The 19,478-nt window shown below is 52.4% G+C and overlaps 5 protein-coding genes across 5 annotated transcripts; 2 read left to right on the top strand and 3 right to left on the bottom strand.

Annotated features, from left to right (window-relative positions):
• Positions 1-1,234: 1,234 nt before the first annotated feature.
• An08g06760 (uncharacterized protein) lies at positions 1,235-4,640 on the bottom strand (the record flags this gene model as incomplete). The annotated part of the gene is made up of 2 exons (XM_001392754.1): positions 1,235-4,482; positions 4,577-4,640. 2 exons carry the CDS (start codon positions 4,638-4,640, stop codon positions 1,235-1,237), a joined length of 3,312 nt encoding a protein of 1,103 aa, XP_001392791.1.
• Positions 4,641-5,634: 994 nt separating this feature from the next.
• An08g06770 (uncharacterized protein) lies at positions 5,635-8,928 on the bottom strand (the record flags this gene model as incomplete). The annotated part of the gene is made up of 2 exons (XM_001392755.3): positions 5,635-8,439; positions 8,500-8,928. The coding sequence occupies 2 exons, from the start codon at positions 8,926-8,928 to the stop codon at positions 5,635-5,637; spliced, it is 3,234 nt and encodes a 1,077-aa protein (XP_001392792.1).
• A 473-nt stretch (positions 8,929-9,401) lies between these two features.
• On the bottom strand, positions 9,402-13,174 carry An08g06780 (uncharacterized protein; the record flags this gene model as incomplete). The annotated part of the gene is made up of 6 exons (XM_059749150.1): positions 9,402-9,494; positions 9,552-11,948; positions 11,994-12,457; positions 12,546-12,750; positions 12,792-12,842; positions 12,899-13,174. The coding sequence occupies 6 exons, from the start codon at positions 13,172-13,174 to the stop codon at positions 9,402-9,404; spliced, it is 3,486 nt and encodes a 1,161-aa protein (XP_059604120.1).
• A 726-nt stretch (positions 13,175-13,900) lies between these two features.
• On the top strand, positions 13,901-17,242 carry An08g06790 (uncharacterized protein; the record flags this gene model as incomplete). The annotated part of the gene is made up of 4 exons (XM_001392757.1): positions 13,901-14,207; positions 14,283-14,560; positions 14,612-16,536; positions 16,615-17,242. 4 exons carry the CDS (start codon positions 13,901-13,903, stop codon positions 17,240-17,242), a joined length of 3,138 nt encoding a protein of 1,045 aa, XP_001392794.1.
• A 1,284-nt stretch (positions 17,243-18,526) lies between these two features.
• An08g06800 (uncharacterized protein) lies at positions 18,527-19,477 on the top strand (the record flags this gene model as incomplete). The annotated part of the gene is made up of 1 exon (XM_059749151.1): positions 18,527-19,477. A coding segment is annotated over one exon (951 nt), but the record flags the coding sequence as incomplete, so codon positions are not given.
• Position 19,478: the final 1 nt, after the last annotated feature.

A 19,478-nucleotide genomic window follows, 5' to 3' on the forward strand; every position in this document is an offset into this window, starting at 1 on the left:
TTGACTACGGCTACTGATTGTCCGGATAGCCTCGGAGTTTCTGCGCTATCATCCTCTTCTTACTTCTGAGTGATTCCGATATTCAGACAGACATACGATTATATGGTGCTTTGTCACATTGTCGCTTCTGAGCAACAATTCCCATCTGGCCCAATCAGTTCATTCAGGAACAAGTTATCCCCCCCGGGAATCAGATTTAGATTAACCTCGCTAATTAGGCTTGCGGAGATCCAGAATGCTGCAAAGTAAGCAGGGATCTTTCTAATGAACTAGCAATTAACTGCAATCCTGATTAGCCATGGTTCAATAGCATATGGATACAGTTGACCAACTTCTTCCGGCACTTCCAATCCAGGTATATATCATCGCTGATGCTTTTTGTCGCACCTTGTAAAGCAATAACTCATCTAAACAATTGATAATGCGAGCTCCTGGAGCAGTCAAGTAAAGTTGCTTATGCCAGTCTCTCAGTTGGTCTTGATACAGCTACATACTATTCCCATTCATTGTAGGGCTGTGCATTGATAGAGCGGGTGTGGTGATATACTACTACTTATCATTCAGTGGGACTCGATATCTCTAGACAGAGATAGAGATCCGCCCCTTGCTGGATATGATCACAAGCAAGTATACTATGTACTTGGCTGTCCTTATATTACTCTAATTCAGCTTTTCCCTAAATTTCAGTAGTTATTCATAGCCACGACTCAATACTCCCCTCTATCTAATTGTTTGAACATGAAAAAGCGGACTATCTTCCCTTCAACTGCCTCACATCCCATTCCCCCCCTATAACCCCAATCACCAACCAACCAAACATGGAATTCAATCCCATCGCAGAAAAGAAAAAGAACAAAAAGCAATCCTAGCCCTCGAGCTCTCCAAACTAGATTTATTGGGAGTGTGTTGATCGGCGGTTACATGGGAACTTGAGTCTTTGCAGGGTCGTAGAGTGATAGGGGTGAAGATGGGTTTGAGGATCATTATCCAATTGATATTTTACTCAAATTATGTTTTCAGACGTCTCAACCAACATAAGGTGTATATTGTTCAATCATCCAAGCCGACAAAGCTAATCCACACAGTACCTGCCATGCAAAATGGGTATCTATCATAACCTTCGCCCCAAAAAAGCTGCCCCATCCAAAAACCCAAAAGAGCAAAAAAAAAGGGGAACCAGAACAAAGATGTACATAAAGTCCTATACAAGTATAACCCGGAAGAGTTTCGGGTCTCACGTCCGTCGGCCAGAGGATCTTCTACCATCGGAAGGAGACCCCGGTTCCTCATCCACAAACCGGACGCTAGTGCCCAGGGCACTCGCTCGCCCAGTACGGCGTCTAGTCGAGTCAGTTCGAGGCAGTACAGCACCGGCGCGCAATAGTCGACTGGCAAATGGAGTGTATGAGGGAGTCGCCGGAGTAGTGGAAACCTGCGCCATAGCCCGCGCCCTGGCGGCTCGTTTCGACGGCGACGTGAGGAAGTTGGGTGTCGCCAGCGGCGTAGTCGAGGCCAGTTGAATTTGACTGTTCGCAGCCACAGCTAGGTCGTTGGTTTTGAAGGGAGTCGTGGTTTGATACCAGGGATCGAAAATGCGTCGGTTCGGCTCGGCTTCGAAGGTTGTCGCTCCATTATAGTTTCTCGTTGGACTTATAAGAGGCCCTGGTAGATCCCGCGACTCGAACTTCACTCGTGCTTTGTCCAGCCAGCTGCGGAACATGCTTCGACAGTGTTTCCTTAGGTTTCGCTCCTTCATCGCGTCTGCAGTCTCGGAGAAGCTCTTGACTTGGAAAACACGGAAGCTGAGCTTCCGCAGCTGGATATTGGCTTGGCCGAGGACATGCTCCCGATTCACGTTGTTTGCTTGTTGCTCCTGGCGCTGATACACAAGCAAGGCCTCGACCCAGCGCGTCAATTGTTCGCCCACAATCTGGCGCGCATAGTGATCATCGGCCGCATCGCAATCCTGGAGGCGATTGAAGGCTTTCTCTTGCCACCGGGGTACAAGCTCGGATGCCATTGTCAAGCAGTGTTGTCGTGAGAACTGCCGAGCTTGCTGTTCCAAACCTGCCATATGTAGGGACCTGGAGTGCCAATGTGATAAAGCTTTCGATGCCAGATTGATCTTGATCTTCCTCCGAGTCTGGATATACGCTTGTTGGCGACGCTTCTTGGCAGATTCAACCGTCGCGACACGCCATTTTTTGGTGAACTTGGTGGCCAAGAAGTAGTACCTGGCGTTGTCAGCCCATCCCTGTATCTTGACCACATGCAGATACTTCGAACGCCAGGCCACAAGCGATTCCTGCGCTAAGCGTGGTGCGTAAAACTCAGAGGCAACTATCTCCCTCTCGCGTTGCAACGATAGCTGATCCCGCCAGCGTTCCAACTTGGATCGGAGCAAATCTTCGTTTCGTTGCTCCTCGAATACCTCCGCACGGTCAAGCAATTCGGCATAGGTCCTCCGGACGTTAGTCACAAAGACTGAGAATACTTCCTGCTTGATGCGCTGCTCCCTAATGCGCTGCATGAGACGGTACCTCTCTGCTAAAATCCATTTGTACATCGCTTCGAGCTTGATTCGTTCCTCAATTCGTGCATATAGAGCCTGACAGCGAAGCTGGTCGTTCCACGTTGTCCACGCATTGCGTATGATCCGTTGCCGATCCATCTCCCGTGCTTGCTTCAGCATTTGAGCGCGGTGTACCCACTGTGAGTACGCCGCTTGAAGGATATGTGTGTCAATCATTTTTGTAACACGGTTAGCAACCGGGGCTAAATGAGCTTGAGCTCTCCATTCTATCAACTTCTCCTCCAGAACCTTCCGGCGCTCCATCGATGCTACTTGTTGCTCCCTCGCAATAACACCCTGAGTCCTTTCATGCCATAGTTGCATTACGGATCCCACAGCATTTTGCTTATTCCGGACATCAATCTCATGAATGCACTCTCTGTTGGTTCGAAACTTGCGCAACCAGTACAACAGAGAGCGTCTCTTGAGGCAATAGTCGTACCATTGAGGGGCGCGCTGTTCGCAGAAACTCCAGAACCACTGCCAATAGAATGTGTGTTTCGACTTCTCACTACTAATGACAACCGCCTTCTCTTCCGCCTGTTTGACCTCCTTGGTCCTTTTCAGCCAGGCAGCAAAAGGCTTTCGCAGAGCAAAGCGCTGGGCTTTCATCTCATTGACTGCAGTGATCTCGCGCCATGCATGGAAATACTTGACGCTAAGAATGCGGCGCCGAGCTGCAGATGTCCGTGCAAGTTCCTCTGCAGTAAGTTGCGCCCAGTGAGAGAATGCCTTGGTGAGGAGATAGAGATCCCGAGCCCGTCCCGCGCGCTCTTCCAGATGCTTGAAGAATCTCTCCGTCCGCTCTTCCTGACGTCTGTCGCGAATGATAGTATGCCACGTTTGGAATGCTTGCCGAAGCAAGGTATTTCGGTCTCGATTCACGGCGACTATTTCCATATTATGATGGCTTTGTCTGGCTTGTATCGCCCTCTTAACCCACTGTGTAAGAAGTCGACGGTTGATGGCCCGTTGGCGGTACATATTGAAGGTCGATGCATCTCGCAGCAGATCCGAAAGTGATGGCCTATATAGCATTTCCGGTGGCAATTCTGGCCGTTCGAGATGACTGATGCTGTCGTCACTGGAGGACACTGAAGATGATTGTCCCCCCTCTTCATCGGAGCCATTTGAGGACGTTTTTGAGCGCCGAGCTCGTGAGGCTTCCGCTATTCTTTCTGAGCGATCGCGGTCGACGGCAGACCGAGCATACAGTCCATTGGGAAGAGGCTTCTCATCAGCCGCCGGAGGCTGAGCAGACGAGGATTGCACAGCCAGAAAGTCCATCCGGCTCATGAGCCGGCGACCCACGTCAATAAACTGTGCCATCAATTGAGTCCTGTCGGGTGACTCCGCTTCTCGAGGGCCCACCGCACGCTTCGGGGATGGCGACGGTTTCGCAAACGGATACTCGGGCTTTCCGACTTGTAATCGCGACATGGACGACCGTGAGCTTGGACGATTGATGAAGCTCCTTTGAGTGGGATCGTCGCCAACATCGTACATGGAATTGAAGGACGCTCGCCTTCGTAGAGGTGTCTGTGGTTTATTTTGCGGCTGCGGCTGCGTTGAGTCCTCCCGGGAGTCGCGTATCCTCCGCCTAGGCCTGCTTTCGATGGAGGGTACACTGTCCGGGTACGTCTCGTCATAGGTATCATCCTCGCCGCCAAACTCAATGACGATGCCCATCCGTTCAAGCAGGTTCTCGAATTTGTCGAAGAGCGACTCTCCTACGGCATGTTTGCTTCCCATTTTGAGCAAGAAGCGCATACAGGCATAGCCTGGATCCGCATCGACGCCATGTTCGGCAATAACCTCGTCGTAGGCCTTGAATAGCACACGGTACGGGAGTCGCTCGACTTCTGGATCCCTCTCCGCACGGGTAATGACTTGGTAGAGGAGGCCGACATCTATATTCAACAATAAGCAACCAGCAATTAGCAACCAGTAAACACGACTATAAAGGAGTGGGGAGGGAGAATTAGTAGATGCGACCGAGCATACCTTCGTCAGTAAGCGCCGGGTCTTCATGGGACAAAGGTCTTCGCTGAAGGGGAACGGGAGGCATCGAACTGTCCGCGAACTAAGGCGCGTTTTTCGCATATGGCTCATGGAGACGGAACAGGAAATCATTAAGCATCGCGGAACAGACACACGCACACGGTCGGGGGGTGGTGTTGCTAGGTGGGTTGTCAGAGGCCCACAGTGCTCCAGGCCGCGAAGTCAAGTTAGACCGCAGAAGAGATCCCCAAATGGACCGGTGGGACCCAATGGCACGGCCGGGCGACAAGGCATTGACTTTTTGTCAGTCAAAAAGCCAAGTTGTTTTTGCTTTGCTTTGCTTTTCGTGTCGCGCCGGCGATGGGAATGTGCTGGGTCATGTGATGTATTATGTAACGGGGTGAGTCCCATCAGTCACGATTTGGATAGACAGACAGAATGTAACTTGTAGTAGATAGTCTTCTCTGTCTCTGTGTGGCAAAGAGAACAAGCAAAATGCCGTCAACAAAGACAAGACCCATTGAGAAATTTGCAAAGGCTGCCTCGAAGTGCTCGGTCGAGGTATGATATGAGACGAATCCCCTCAATCAGTTATGTGTTCTGCCTCTGGCTCCAGCTGACGGACGGGCTTTCAGGCCGCTGCGTATGGCAAATGCGTCGTGGCGGACTATAATGCCGTGCAAAAAGACATGTGCGCCAAGGAGTTCATGAAGCTCAAGGACTGCTTTCTGGTAGGAAGAAGACCGCATCTCCGGGATGACTTCCACCTGTAACATGGCTAATTCACACTTGACAGGCAGCCTCGAAGAAAGTTTAATGGTGGATGATGAGTTGCAGGTGAACTACATGGTTTAGGCGCATTGGGCTGATTGGCTTTTACTAGCATGTATGGCGGTGTCTGTATAGGAAAGGTCTCTACAGGTAATTGTACAAATTATCATGAACGTGTGTAATTTTATCCATCCATAAACTAAACGCAAAGAAATGTCAAAACATCGTAACCAGCCGGAATTGTATGGTCTAAGCTATCAACGTCTTGTCTGTGTGAATCAATCAAACCTCTACAACTTAAGCAAGCGCAACAGGAAGGTGGCCTTTTGTACTTCCTGCTCTTCCTGGATGATCATTCCCGGCTCCTCTCCGTTGGGCACCTTGCCGTCCACAAGCTCGTAGCGGTCGAGCGGTCTGCGCACAACCTTTTCGATGGCCTTGGCTTGCGTCTCAAACGCCTTGCTAATGCCCACATCCTCAGGATCCGACAGGACAGCATACTCCATCTTCACATCGTCGGTGGGGACAAGACCCGCCTTCTTACGAAGACGCTGCAGACGGTTGATGATCTCACGGCCCAACCCTTGCTCGGCCAACTCGGGGTACAGGTTAGCGTCCAGGATGGTCAGCAGGTCGCTGTCCGTGTTGGGTTCCATGTTCGCGGACGCGCTGTCCTCCTTCATTCCACGCTTCACGACCAGGTCACCTTCAACAAGCTCAATGCCGTCAACAAGCATCTTCTTATCGGCGACGAACTTCTTCACGTCCTCACTGGTGAGAGAGGGCAAGGCCTTCTTGACCTTCTGGACCTCCTTCTTAAGCTTCTTGCCCAACGTAGGCCAGTCGGCGGTCACACTGTACTGGACGTTGTACTTCTCCTCGTCCGAGGACAGGACAAGCTCAAGAACGTTCAGCTCCTCGAGGATGTATCCCTGCAGGGACTTCACATCGTCCAGGTACTGCTGATCCTGGTGAATGACAACGAGAGTCTTCAGCGGCGTCTTCAGACCAATGTTCCGACGTTCACGGGAGATACGAGCCATATCAATGACCTTCTGCATCCGGGCCACGCGCCTCTCGACGACCTCATCGAAAAGCTCTTCCCGAACCTCGGGGAAGGGAAGGAAGTGGACACTGCGGCTGTCCTCGCTACGGAGCGCCTCGGGAATGTGAGGGAGAAGCTTCAGGTAGATGGTGTCGGTAAGGAAAGGAGTGAAGGGAGCCAGGCCCCGGACCAGAGTGTACAGGACCTCAAAGAGGGTGTTCAGGGCATGCTGGGTATCATCGACACCGTTCTCACCCTTGAGACGTCTGCGGTTGAAACGAATGTACCAGTTGGTGGTGTTGTCAATCAATTCAAGCAGGCGGGGAACGACCGTGTACAGGCGGTATCCGGCCATCTCCTCGTTGACGAACTTGAGAAGACTCTGGCAACTGGCCAGGATCCAGCGGTCCATGACATTGGTGTTAGTAGCCTCCGCCTTGGGGTCAAAGGTATAATCAAAGCCCTGGGTCTTCTTGAACAGAGCGGCCTGACCCTCGAAGAACTTGTAGCTGTTCCAGAGAGGAAGGAGAACCTTGGCGACAATCTCCTTGACGCCCGACTCCTTGAACCGAAGGGGCTCGGCGCGCACAACAGGGGAGTTGATCAAGTAGAGGCGAAGAGCATCGGAACCGTAGCGCTCCATGACGAGGGCGGGATCGGGGTAGTTCTTAAGTCTCTTGGACATCTTCTTTCCATCCTCTGCGAGAACAATACCGTTGACGACGCAGTTCTTGAACGGGAGCTTGCCGAACAGGTGGGTTCCCAGCACAGTCAGGGTGTAGAACCAACCACGAGTCTGATCAAGACCCTCGGCGATGAAATCACCGGGGAAGCTGTTCTCGAACTGTTCCTTGTTCTCAAAGGGGTAGTGCTGGGATGCGTAGGGCATGCTGCCAGACTCAAACCAGCAATCAAACACCTCGCTGACACGGCGAAGGACGCCCTTGCCCTGCTTGCTGGGGATGGTGATCTTGTCGACCTTGTCGCGGTGCAGGTCGGTGAGTTCACCTTCGTAACCACTAAGCTGCTTGAGTTCCTCGGCACTACCAACGGCGACAACCTCCTTGAAGTCATCGCTCACCCACAAGGGCAGAGGAGTACCCCAGAAGCGGTTTCTCGAGATGTTCCAGTCGCGAGCATTCTGGATCCAACTGGAGAAGCGTCTTTCCTTGACAAAGCTCGGCACCCAGTGGGAGTCGTCAATGCCCTGAAGCATCTGAGGGATGATAGGGCCAATCTTGACGAACCAAGCCGGCACGGCCCGGTAGATCAAGGGAGTGTCGGAACGCCAGCAGAAGGGGTAGCTGTGAGTAATCTGGCTGTCGACAACCAGGCGTCCAGCAGCCTTCAGGTGCTTGATGATGCCCCTGTCGGCAGCCTTGACATGCTGGCCCTCGAAGTCCCTCACTTCGGCTGTGTAGCAACCCTTTTCGTCAACAGGGTTAGGGGGGAGGCGGGTCTCACTGATGACACCATTCTCCATGCCAACTCTGTAATCGTCCTCACCAAAGGCAGGAGCCTGGTGGACAATACCGGTACCGTCCTCAGCAGTAACGTACTCGGCGTTAAGGACCCGGAAACCGTGCTCCTTGAACTCTTCGTAGAAGTAATCGAAGAGGGGCTGGTACTTCCAGTCTTTCATGGCAGCACCCTTGAAGCGGTCGACAATCTTGAACTTGGCCTTCTTGGGGTCCTTGTACAGCGTCCGGAGCAGAGACTCGAGCAGAATGTAGTGCTTTCCGGATGCCTCGTCGAGGATCTTGATGTATTCGTAGGTGGGGTTGACCGCCAGAGCAATGTTCGAGGGCAAGGTCCATGGTGTGGTCGTCCATGCAAGAAGGGAAGTCTCGGGATCGTGGACGAGGGGGAATGTGACGACGACAGCGGGGTCTTGCACATCCTTGTAGTTTTGTTGAGCCTCGAAGTTACTGAGGGGGGTGTTGAGGGCGGTCGAGTAAGGCATGACGCGGTAGCCTCTGTAGACAAGGTCCTTGTCGAACAGCTGCTTGAAGACCCACCACACTGATTCCATGAAGCTCACGTTCATGGTCTACAATGCATGGTCAGCATATTCAGAGGACGAGGGGTAGAAGATGATGGGCCTGTCTACCTTGTAGTCATTGTCAAAGTCAATCCAACGACCCAGTCTCTCGATAGTTTGACGCCATTCCGAAGCGAATCTCATGACAATGGCTCTGCACTCCTCGTTATACTTCTCAATACCAATTTTCTCGACGGCCTCGAGACCCGACATGCCCAGCTTCTTGTCGATCTCGTACTCGATGGGCACACCATGGGTATCCCAGCCAAAGCGACGCTCGACATAGTGACCCTTCATGGACCAATAGCGGGGAATGATATCCTTAATGGTCGAGGCCAATAAGTGACCATAGTGAGGCAGACCAGTAGCGAACGGAGGGCCATCGTAGAAGGTGTATGGTTTACGGCCTTCGGAGAGCTCAACCTGCCTCCGGAAGGCGTTGATCTCCCTCCACCTCTGGAGGATGGCCTCCTCCTCGCGGGGAAAATCAATGGACATGACGGGCGAGCGGGGAAGGGGAGAGGAGGTGACAGGGAGGAAATCTGTCGACTTGCGATCTTCCAGCGAGGGATCCGCGGGGTAGATTTAAGCCCGATTGAAGGTTGCGCACAAGCGGCAGAATCGTTTTGACTCACCCCGCGCACCATTTTTTTTTGTCCCCGCCGGCCAATCAGCGCCCGCCTCACCTACCGCCGGAATCAGCCGGTGTGACTGTTCTTCTTTCTATGCGGATCTCATAAACATTTAACCAAAGTAGAAGATACTAGAGCTCAGTTACACTATACAATGGCTACGCTAGTCACAAGGCTAATTCCCATCCTTGATGTACAAATTGGGAGTACCTTCCCATGGCTCTGACTCACTCATGCTTTCTTTGTAATTGGAATGTGATCCAGGGCTGTCGTAACTCATGGCTGCTACGCCCTGCGCCCTGCGCCTCATGCAAGGACGACCAAAATTGGTATTTACCATTAGGCTTCTTCCTCTTCCTCGTCCTCATCGTCTTCTTCCTCATCATCATCTTCAGCCTCGGATACTTCTTGACCGAGATCCTTCAACCGTTGCTAAGGAACAAATATTAGTCATCCGCGTAGCCCTTGTATCAGGGTCAGTGGACTTACCTTGTCCTGGTTTCTCTTGGCCTCCAGGTCTCCGAAAACAATCAACAAATCCTCAAGCTCGGACTGTGCCGCCTTGCGGGCTTCCTCCTTCTCCTTGGCCTCCGCTTCGGCCTTCTCGAGCTGTTTCCGTGCCTCCTCAAGTGCTTGGCTAGCCTTCCGTGCAGCTTCCTCAGCCTTTGCTACCTCACCTTCGGCCTTCTCGGCTCGCTTTTCCGAGGCAGTGCACTTATTGGACAGTTCATCGCGTGTAGACTGTAGTTCTTTCGTAGACTTCTCCTTAGTAGTGTCCAGTTCCGATTGCAAGGCCTTTGACGCGGACTTAAGCTCCGCAACCTCGGTCTCATGCTGCTTTCTGGCGGCGTCCATGTCAGACTGAAATGTCTTGATGGTTTCTTGGAGACTGGAGACTTCAGCTGCCTGATCTCCTTTACCATTCTCCAGCTCGGACTGAAGGCTCTCGATCGTCTTCTTCAAGTCAGACACTTCAGTCGCATTTTGTTCATTGCTGGAATCAAGCTCCGACTGCAGAGTTTCGATTGTCTTCTTCAGGTCAGAAACCTCCGCCGCGCTCTGTCCACTGCTGGCATCAAGCTCCGACTGCAGCTTCTGGATTGTCTTGTTGAGGTCGGAGACCTCAGACTCATGTTTCCCTTGAATGGAATCCATCTGCGACTTGAGCTCCTCAATCGTCTTGTTCAGGCCAGAGACTTCGGTAGCATGCTGTCCTTTACCTGTCTCAAGCTCTGACTGCAACCTCTGGATTGTAGCATTCAGGTCTGAAAGTTCGGCCGCATGTTGTCCCTTATCAGCATCAAGCGCCGACTGAAGGTTCTGAAGCGTGCTGTTCAAGTCCAGAACCTCGGCCACATGCTGTCCCTTGGTCTTTTCAGCCTCCGACTTCAACAACTGTATAGTCGTCTTCAAGTCAGCAATCTCAGCGGAGGATTGCTCCTTGCCGCGCTTGAGGTCAGATTCGAGCGAACGGATCTTCTTCTGCAGGTCAGCCACCTCGGCTTCATGATGCTTCTTCACTTGTAGACTTCTCCTCTCATGATCCGCAGATGTTTCCTTCAGCTGTCGATCAATGGCTCGTAATTGTTCGCCATGCTGTTTCAGGAGCACATTTTGAGCGTGCTTCTGCTGCTCCTTCAAGACATTCAGTTCTTGTTCGTGACTCCGCTTCAATGACTCGCAGATTTGCTGCAGTTTAGAAGACTCCAATGTGGTGGCATCTCTCGTCTTTCGGTGCTCAGCCTGCTCGTGATCGAGCTTGGATTGTAGGGCAAGCAGATCCGACTCCAGCTTCTGTGACACAGCGCCCTTTTCTTCTAGTTCTGCCCGTAGGGAGTCCACAAGTTCGCGAGAGACTCCTCTTTCAACGCCGTTTGTGATCACGGAGATCTCAATCTCGGGTTCACGGTCAATGGCACGTATCAAGCGGCTGAAATTGTCTTTGAGGAATTCAACAAAGGTCCTGTCGAAGTAGATTTCAGGAAGGCCACCATCGTAATGTGCCCCCACGGTCTGTGGTAGAACCTCAAAATCGCGCACCAGAGGGTCTTCCCTGAATCGGGTGATCCGATCAATGTATTGTTCTCGTCCAAGCTGTTCGATCAACAATTTATGCAAAGTCTTCCGCGGTATAGGCGAGTCCTTAGAGGAGAATTCATATATAATTCCCAGTAGAATAGTGCTTAGACCTGGGACAAGTACGTAAGTGGCCCCGCGGTGCTTGATTTCTTGCAGTAAGGTCTGTATGCTGCTTCCCTCGCCGAGGAAGTCATTCACAGCATCCGGTTCTTCGAAGAGCCAACCGCAGAGCAGCATCAGATAGCCAAGAGTGATTCTTTCATCATCGCCTCTCTGAATACCGGTGATCAAGTTACCTACTATCGTCTGGATGCAGGTAACGACTTCTTCGCCCTGTTCAGCATCCCCCTCAGTCACACCCATAGCGATCGATTTGGCTTCGGCATTCTCGAACAGCAGTTGGTACATCAAGACAGATGCCATCCAAGTTTGGTAGGGGTCGGCATTTCCTCGAGTTTCTGGCGGCATCAAAAGGACAGTCAGGATATTTGGGATTTGGTCTTCTCCGCTAATATGGCCTTGAATCGCTCTTCCTAGCACATGGACGCGGATCCCGGTGTGGTTTGCGAAGAATGCCTTGATACATTCGCAAGCGGCAAGTCGCGCATCAAGGAGCGACAATGGAGCAGGCTCAAGAGTCAACTTCAGCAGCGCTTCGATAACATTGATCCGCTGGAGTTCTTTATGCGTCGAATCCCCATTGACAACAGTCTGGGTAGGACTCGGGCCCCAAATGACCTCGACATCTCCAAAACGCTCCTGCAATGGCTTGTTGCTACGTATTAAGTCGGCACACGTCGCGAGAGCCTAGAACTGTTAGCTTCGACTTTAGGGACTATCAGTTTTACCTACCTTGGATGTTACATTGACATTGAACCTTTGGCCGAAAGCAGTGTTCAAGACTTGTTCCATGACACCATTGTTCCAGAATGCTGTCTGGTTGGCAGGAGTGTTGACTCCTCCTTTGATTAGAAATAGCTGGACGATTACCAAAAGTCCCCAAAGGTTCTTATCCCGATGTGCGAGAGCCCACTGTGGGGTAGGCTCTTCCAAGTCCTGTTCCTGGTTGACATCTGCGAGGAGCTTTGCTAGCCTCTTGACACATCCCGTTTCCCGGAAATATGACTGGTTGGAGATGTTGAGCCTTAGAAGGTTCGCGAGCAGAGAAAGGCAGTCTTCAACCACTTCCGACCCGTGCGTCAAAGCACCTTCAGTCTCTATCAAGGAGAAGATAAGGTCAAACGCGTTTTCGAACGCAACAAGCTTTTGGAACTCTTCGGAGGCGGGGGTGAGAGCGATCAGGAGGATTAAGGCTTCTATTCGATGCACACTCGTAATTAGCAACAGTAGCACACGGCGCTTCCGCGATAAAGGGGAGGGGGGGGGGGGGTGAGCTTAATATACCATTGCGCACCGGCTCTCTGGCATCTCCAAGTGCACTGACAAGCCTCGGTATACCCAACGGTGCTGTCAGAATACATTCTTGTGTTCTTTCTGGCCGCGCGCTCGAGATCTGGAACATCAACTGCAGGGAATACAAGCGAGAATAAAAGTCACGGGTATCCAGGAGGTCAAGGAGCGCAGTAATGTTGTCTTGACGCTGTGTACCCTGTCAGCAAATGTATGTCCACCACAATAATATGTACGAACCTGCGTAAACTCATCGGACAGCCAGAGGGCGATTTCATCTGAAGCTTCGGGCTAGATAGCGCATATCAGCACGGATTGCGGCACAGTGGGCTGAGGAGGCCACCAACACTATTCTCGTCGGGAGTAAACAACATCAACAGGGTCTCCAAGACCACCTTCAACGTATCCACATCTTCACGGTCATCTTTGAGGCTGTTGATCAACGGGCGTAGTGCGCCCGATGCAACAGAGGCAGGAAAGGACTTTGCAAAGCTTCTCAATCCTTGTATAGCTGCCCGTCGATCTTCTAGTAAAGTTGCACTCTGAAGTCGACCAGTCAGAGTGTTAATTGTGTCTGTGGCCGTTTGTTTGGCCGGCGCCTGCGACTCGAGGATTCGGAACATCGCAACTGGTAGCTCGTAATTTCATGGTCACCGCCGGCCGGGGGCGTAGCAAGTTATAGGCATTGAAGTAACGGAGGTGGGGAAGAGAGGAGAGAAGCTAGTGGATCAGCCAGCTGAGTTGTTCTCTCCGAAGCTGCAGCGGCAGCAATGGGTGGTGGTGGTGGTGACGATGGCGAGAGCACTCGGGATAGTGCCCAGTAGTCCGTAGTATGGAGTAAGTAGTAGCCAAATAAGCCGCAACGATACCTAACTCAAAAGAATCAGAGCCAACAATGCTGTACTGCTCGTGTCCCGACTGGTCATTGGTCAGTCTCGGGCCCGCTTACTACTTGCTGCTTTGAGTCTAGTGTCTAGAAGGGGAAGTTCTGCCGGAACCGCGACAAAAGAAGCGCCGAGATCTCGGATTTCGTGGGCGGGCAAGTCGACCGGCCATTGCGATCGCAGAGACTTCCACGCCTCCATCATTCCCCCTCACCTCTCGAGAGGGTCAGTCTTTTGCTCCTAGTCATTTCCACTGTGTGGGATCGCGAGTTATCCTTTTCCCCTATACCCTATACCCTTTACCCTTCTACGGAAGTAAATCATTTACGGGTCATTCCTGCAGACTCGGAGACGTTGAGATAGCCGATGCAGCGCATCAGCGAACCTGGCTTAAATCGATAGATCTACTCCGTATATTCTGTACAAACACCTTCATACGCTCCTTGTCAAATTCTACTAGCAATCATGGGTGTCCCAGCGCTTTTCAGATGGCTCTCCAACAAGTATCCTAAGATCATCTCCCCCGTTATCGAGGAGTTTCCGCAAGAAATCAACGGCGAAGAGGTTCCCGTGGACACCACGCGTCCCAACCCCAATGGAGATGAGATGGACAATTTGTACCTGGATATGAACGGTATCGTTCACCCATGTACTCATCCGGAAGGAAAGCCGCCACCGGCGAACGAGCAGGAGATGATGCTGGAGATCTTCAAGTACACCGACCGTGTGGTGAACATGGTCCGCCCGAGGAAGCTTCTGATGATCGCTGTCGGTATGTTGTAACTTTTGTCGCGTCGCCCATCTGATTGAATCGTTGAACTGACTCATGCCTCTTCTCCTAACTCAGATGGTGTCGCGCCACGCGCAAAGATGAACCAGCAACGAGCCCGTCGGTTCCGCTCCGCTCAGGAAGCCAGAGAGGCAGATGAGAAGAAGGAAGAGTTCCGCAAGATGCTAGAGAAGCAAAACGGCAAGAAGGAAGATGAGGATATGCAGGAGCACGTCATCCAGAAGACGTGGGATAGCAATGTCATTACTCCGGGAACGCCTTTCATGGATATTCTTGCGGCAGCTTTGCGTTACTGGATCGCTTACAAGCTCAACACCGACCCCGCTTGGGAGAAGGTTCGCACCTTTTCCCAGTTACCGTGGTATATCTTTTACTGACTTAAGCAGCTCAAAATCATCATTTCCGACGCGACGGTTCCGGGTGAGGGTGAACACAAGATCATGGAGTTCGTCCGGTCACAGCGCGCGTCGCCAGAGCACGACCCGAACACCCGCCACGTCATCTATGGACTGGATGCAGATTTAATCATGTTGGGTCTCGCAACTCATGAGCCTTATTTCCGGGTTCTACGTGAGGATGTTTTCTTCCAGGAGTCCAGGGCTCGGACATGCCGGCTATGTGGACAGGCAGGCCACAAGGCGGAGGAATGCAAAGGTCAGGCAAAGGAGAAGAATGGGCAGTTCGATGAGAAGGGTAAAGGAACCTCTCTCAAGCCATTCATTTGGCTCAATGTGTCAATCCTTCGGGAATACCTTGCTGCGGAACTGTATGTTCCGCAACAACCGTTTCCTTTCGACTTGGAACGTGCTCTAGATGACTGGGTCTTTATGTGTTTCTTCGTAGGAAACGATTTCCTTCCCCACTTACCGTCGTTAGATATTCGTGAAAATGGCATCGACACTCTGATAGCTATTTGGCGCGATAATATCCCCGTCATGGGCGGGTACCTGACCGAGGATGGACATGTTGACCTCAAGCGGGCCCAGCTCATTCTGCAAGGCTTGGCCAAGCAAGAGGATGCTATTTTCCGTCGTCGTAGACAGGCCGAAGAGAGGAGGGCCGCCAACGAGAAGAGGCGCAAGCAGGAAGCACAAGCGCGTGAGGAAGGTGCTAGGAAGCGGAGAAAAAGTTCTCCCAACTACGAAGCTTACGACACACCCGAGGCCAATCCTACCGGCGGTCGATCTAAGGGTGCCGCAGATGCGGCGCCTCCCAATGCCGTGGAACTGATCACGCCTGCACGGGGAGAACTGACCCGGGAGGCGAGGCAATTGACTCACAGCATGGTCACTAACCGCGGTGCGGTGTATAAGGCTAACATGGCGAACAAGAGTGCCGCGGCCATCCTGAAGAGCAAGCTCATGAAAGGTCCGGAGGCTGAAGAGCCCTCCGATAACACCGGAGAATCCGGGTCAGAAGCTCCAGAGCCCTCCGAGGAGAAGACCGAAGAGCAGACTTCGCCTTCGGTTCTCGGTAAGAGAAAGGCGGATGCGGTGGCAGAGGAGGCCGCAACGACGCCGACCAAGAAGCCATCCGCGGGCGACTCTCAGAACGACGAACTGCCCCCGGACACCGTCCGCCTTTGGGAAGAAGGATACGCTGATCGGTACTACGAGCAGAAGTTTGGCGTTGATCCCGAAGACAAGGAGTTCCGCCACAAGGTTGCACGAGCGTATGCCGAGGGTCTTGCTTGGGTTTTGAGATACTATTTCCAAGGATGCCCCTCGTGGACGTGGTACTATCCTTACCACTATGCGCCATTCGCGGCGGATTTTGTGGACATTGGCGACATGGAGTTGCAATTTGAAAAGGGAACCCCATTCAAGCCCTTCGAGCAGCTGATGGGAGTTCTTCCGGCTTCTTCCAACCACGCTATTCCTGAAGTCTTCCATGATTTGATGAGCGATCCGGACAGTGAGATCATCGACTTCTACCCGGAAGACTTCCCCGTGGACCTGAACGGCAAGAAGTTTGCTTGGCAGGGTGTCGTTCTCCTTCCCTTCATTGACGAAAAGCGACTGCTGGCTGCGATGGAAAAGAAGTACCCTCTTCTCTCTGATGACGAGAAGCTTCGGAACTGCGTGGGTCGGGATGTGTTGTTGATTTCCGAAAGCCACCCACTGTACCACGATCTCGTGGCCAACTTCTATTCCAAGAAACAGGGAGCCCCTAAGTATTCCATCAATCAGCGAATCAGTGAAGGTTTGGCCGGTAAGGTCGAGCGCAATGATTCCTACATCCCGCACAGCTCCTTAGTATCGTCTCTTGAAGAATACGGTATGCCGAGTTTGGATGATGATCGATCTCTCACGTAAGTTTTTCTTTGTTTTCTTCCCTACTCTCCAAGTGCTGTTAAGAGTGAGCTAATACATCCGAATCCATGGATTAGGGTCAATTACGAAATTCCCAAGTCCAAGCACGTCCACAAGTCCATGCTCCTTCGGGGTGCCAAGCTCCCACCTCCGACCCTGGACAATGCGGATATTCAGGCCGTCAAGAACAAGGCACACCACTCGGGCCGATCCCATGGAGGAGCTCCGCTTCGCAATGGACACCGGGGAGGCCGGATCAACTATGCCAGTGAGCGGCCAAACCCTTTCGCGGCCCATCTGGACCCCAAGTTCATGCCGCCCGGTAACTCTGGTGGAGCGCCGATGGGCATGCCTGCTGGATGGGTTCCTCCGAACGCTGGAGGCGGTAATTACAACCGCGGACCACCGCCTCCGCCCCGCGGAGGAGGAGGAGGTTACCATCAGCGATCGCACTATGGCGGCGGTGGTGGTGGTGATTCCTACAACCAACCCACAGGCAATTACGACTACTATGGACGTAGTCAACAAGGATACTATCAGCAAGGATCCTACGGTGGTAGCAACCACAATAACGCGTACCGTGGACGCTCAAATAACTACGGGGGTTCCGACCAGCGTGGTGGGTATAGCCGCGGAGGTTATTCAGGTCGGGACCACTATTCGTCCCGGAACTCTGGCGGTGGTGGTGGATATGGACGGTATTAGATAAGGGGATGTTCGAGAACATGACAGATTCGGAGTGCATGGGATGTCTATTACGCACGATTTCCAGGGCCATTGCGCCAATGCCACGTTAAACTACTTTCTTCTTCTTGTTTTTTGTATGGGTCGCTCTATCACATTGTGATTAGGGGCCAGAGAAAAAGGGCAAAAAAATGGGAGGCCAAATGGTCGGAGGGACGGCGTTCGATTGGATAAGATTTGCCGGGTTTCAATTACATCTGTATAGCAATCAAAGATCTCGCGAGCATCGCGAATGGAAACGAATTTTCCCTCTCAACCATGTAGAACAGCTTGCCAGATCACTAAATGAGTTTATAGATCTCGGCCAGCTTGATAGTAATCTTTGGTCCGGTAAGATTTCCGACCGCAATGAAGTCAGTCTTAGAACGTTCGGATCCGGATCGGGGGTGGGTTGTCAGTAAGTGAAGGAGGATTCGCGGATCCGGAATGAGGATGGAAGGAGTCTGGAAGTGTCAGCTTGTCAGCTTGACAGCACGTTTCGAAAGACAGGGGGACCTCTCGTGTTGTAAATAGTAAGATCGAGGTTGAGCAACACGAGGGAAATCGTAGCTAGTCAACTTGGTCCACATTAAGTTCTTCAGATGTCAGACAGGGCAGAGTAACTCCGGTGGAGGCGGAGTTGCCAAACGAACCAAGAACAAGAACAGCCAAACGGCGCGACGACATCGGAGCGGGAGGGAGAGAAAAAAGTAACGGAGGGAGACTGTGAGTCAACGACTCCAATTGCGACCGCCAGTGGATCTCCGTCTACGATCCCCTCCAACCCAATAAAAATTCCCCCATTCTTCCTTCTCTAGTTTCAAGTGACTATCCATCTATTCATCCATCCTCCCTCCATCCCTCGTGGTTCCGGCCCCCAACTTCCAGCCATCCGGGCAACTTGGAAGAACTCTCTCCCTCGCTCACATCTCGTCTCGTCTATTTCCTCACCGGTCAAAGCGGAGTTGCGCCCCGCTGTCGACGAGGACTTTCTTCGCTCCGTTTCTTACTCAGGTACAATTCCCTTCGTCTTCTTCTCTCTCTCTCATTTCCCCTTGCGTCGTATATATACATACATGAAGTATTTCCTCCCCTTCATACAATCCGCAATTGAACGACTTACATTCCCCCCTCTCCCCCTCTTCTCCCCCCACCTGCCAGAAGCTTACCGGTTGCAAATCCCCCACAGTATGAATTAGAGAGACACATTGGCATCTTATTCCCCGAGTTGACCACGTCTCCATCCCCCTTGCTATTCTCCGAACGATGACCGAACCCACGAAGATCAGCATCTTGGGTCGTGAGAGCATTGTCGCTGATTTCGGTCTCTGGCGCAACTATGTCGCCAAGGACCTGATCAACGGCTTGTCCTCCACGACCTACGTCCTCGTCACCGACACCAACATCGGTTCCCTCTATACCCCGAGCTTCCAAAAGGCCTTCGAAGAGGCTGCTGCCGCCATCTCCCCCAAACCTCGTTTGCTCGTCTACCATGCCGCACCCGGTGAAGTCTCCAAGTCGAGACAGACAAAAGCCGACATTGAAGACTGGATGTTGAGCCAGAGCCCGCCATGCGGTCGTGATACGGTGGTCATCGCTCTGGGCGGCGGTGTCATTGGAGATCTGACCGGCTTTGTCGCTTCGACTTACATGCGAGGCGTCCGCTATGTCCAGGTCCCCACAACACTTCTCGCCATGGTGGACTCTTCGATCGGCGGAAAGACCGCCATTGACACGCCATTGGGCAAGAACTTGATCGGTGCGATCTGGCAGCCGTCGAGGATTTACATTGACCTGGAGTTCCTGGAGACGCTCCCGGTTAGGGAGTTCATCAATGGTATGGCGGAGGTGATCAAGACCGCAGCCATCTCCAGCGAGGAGGAATTCACAGCCTTGGAGGACAACGCCGAGACGATATTGTCCGCCGTCCGCCGTGTAATCCAACCCGGACAGCGCCGTTTCGAAGGCATTGAGGACATTCTGAAGGCGAGAATTCTGGCGTCCGCTAGACACAAGGCGTTTGTCGTCTCCGCGGACGAGCGCGAAGGTGGTCTCCGGAACTTGTTGAACTGGGGTCACTCCATTGGTCATGCCATTGAGGCCATCTTGACCCCTCAGGTTCTCCACGGAGAATGTGTTGCCATTGGTATGGTGAAGGAGGCCGAATTGGCCCGCCATCTCGGCATCTTGAAGGGCGTTGCCGTGGCTCGCATTGTTA

This window comes from Aspergillus niger, assembly GCF_000002855.4.
Source record: "Aspergillus niger supercontig An08".
Classification (NCBI taxonomy): domain Eukaryota; kingdom Fungi; phylum Ascomycota; class Eurotiomycetes; order Eurotiales; family Aspergillaceae; genus Aspergillus; species Aspergillus niger.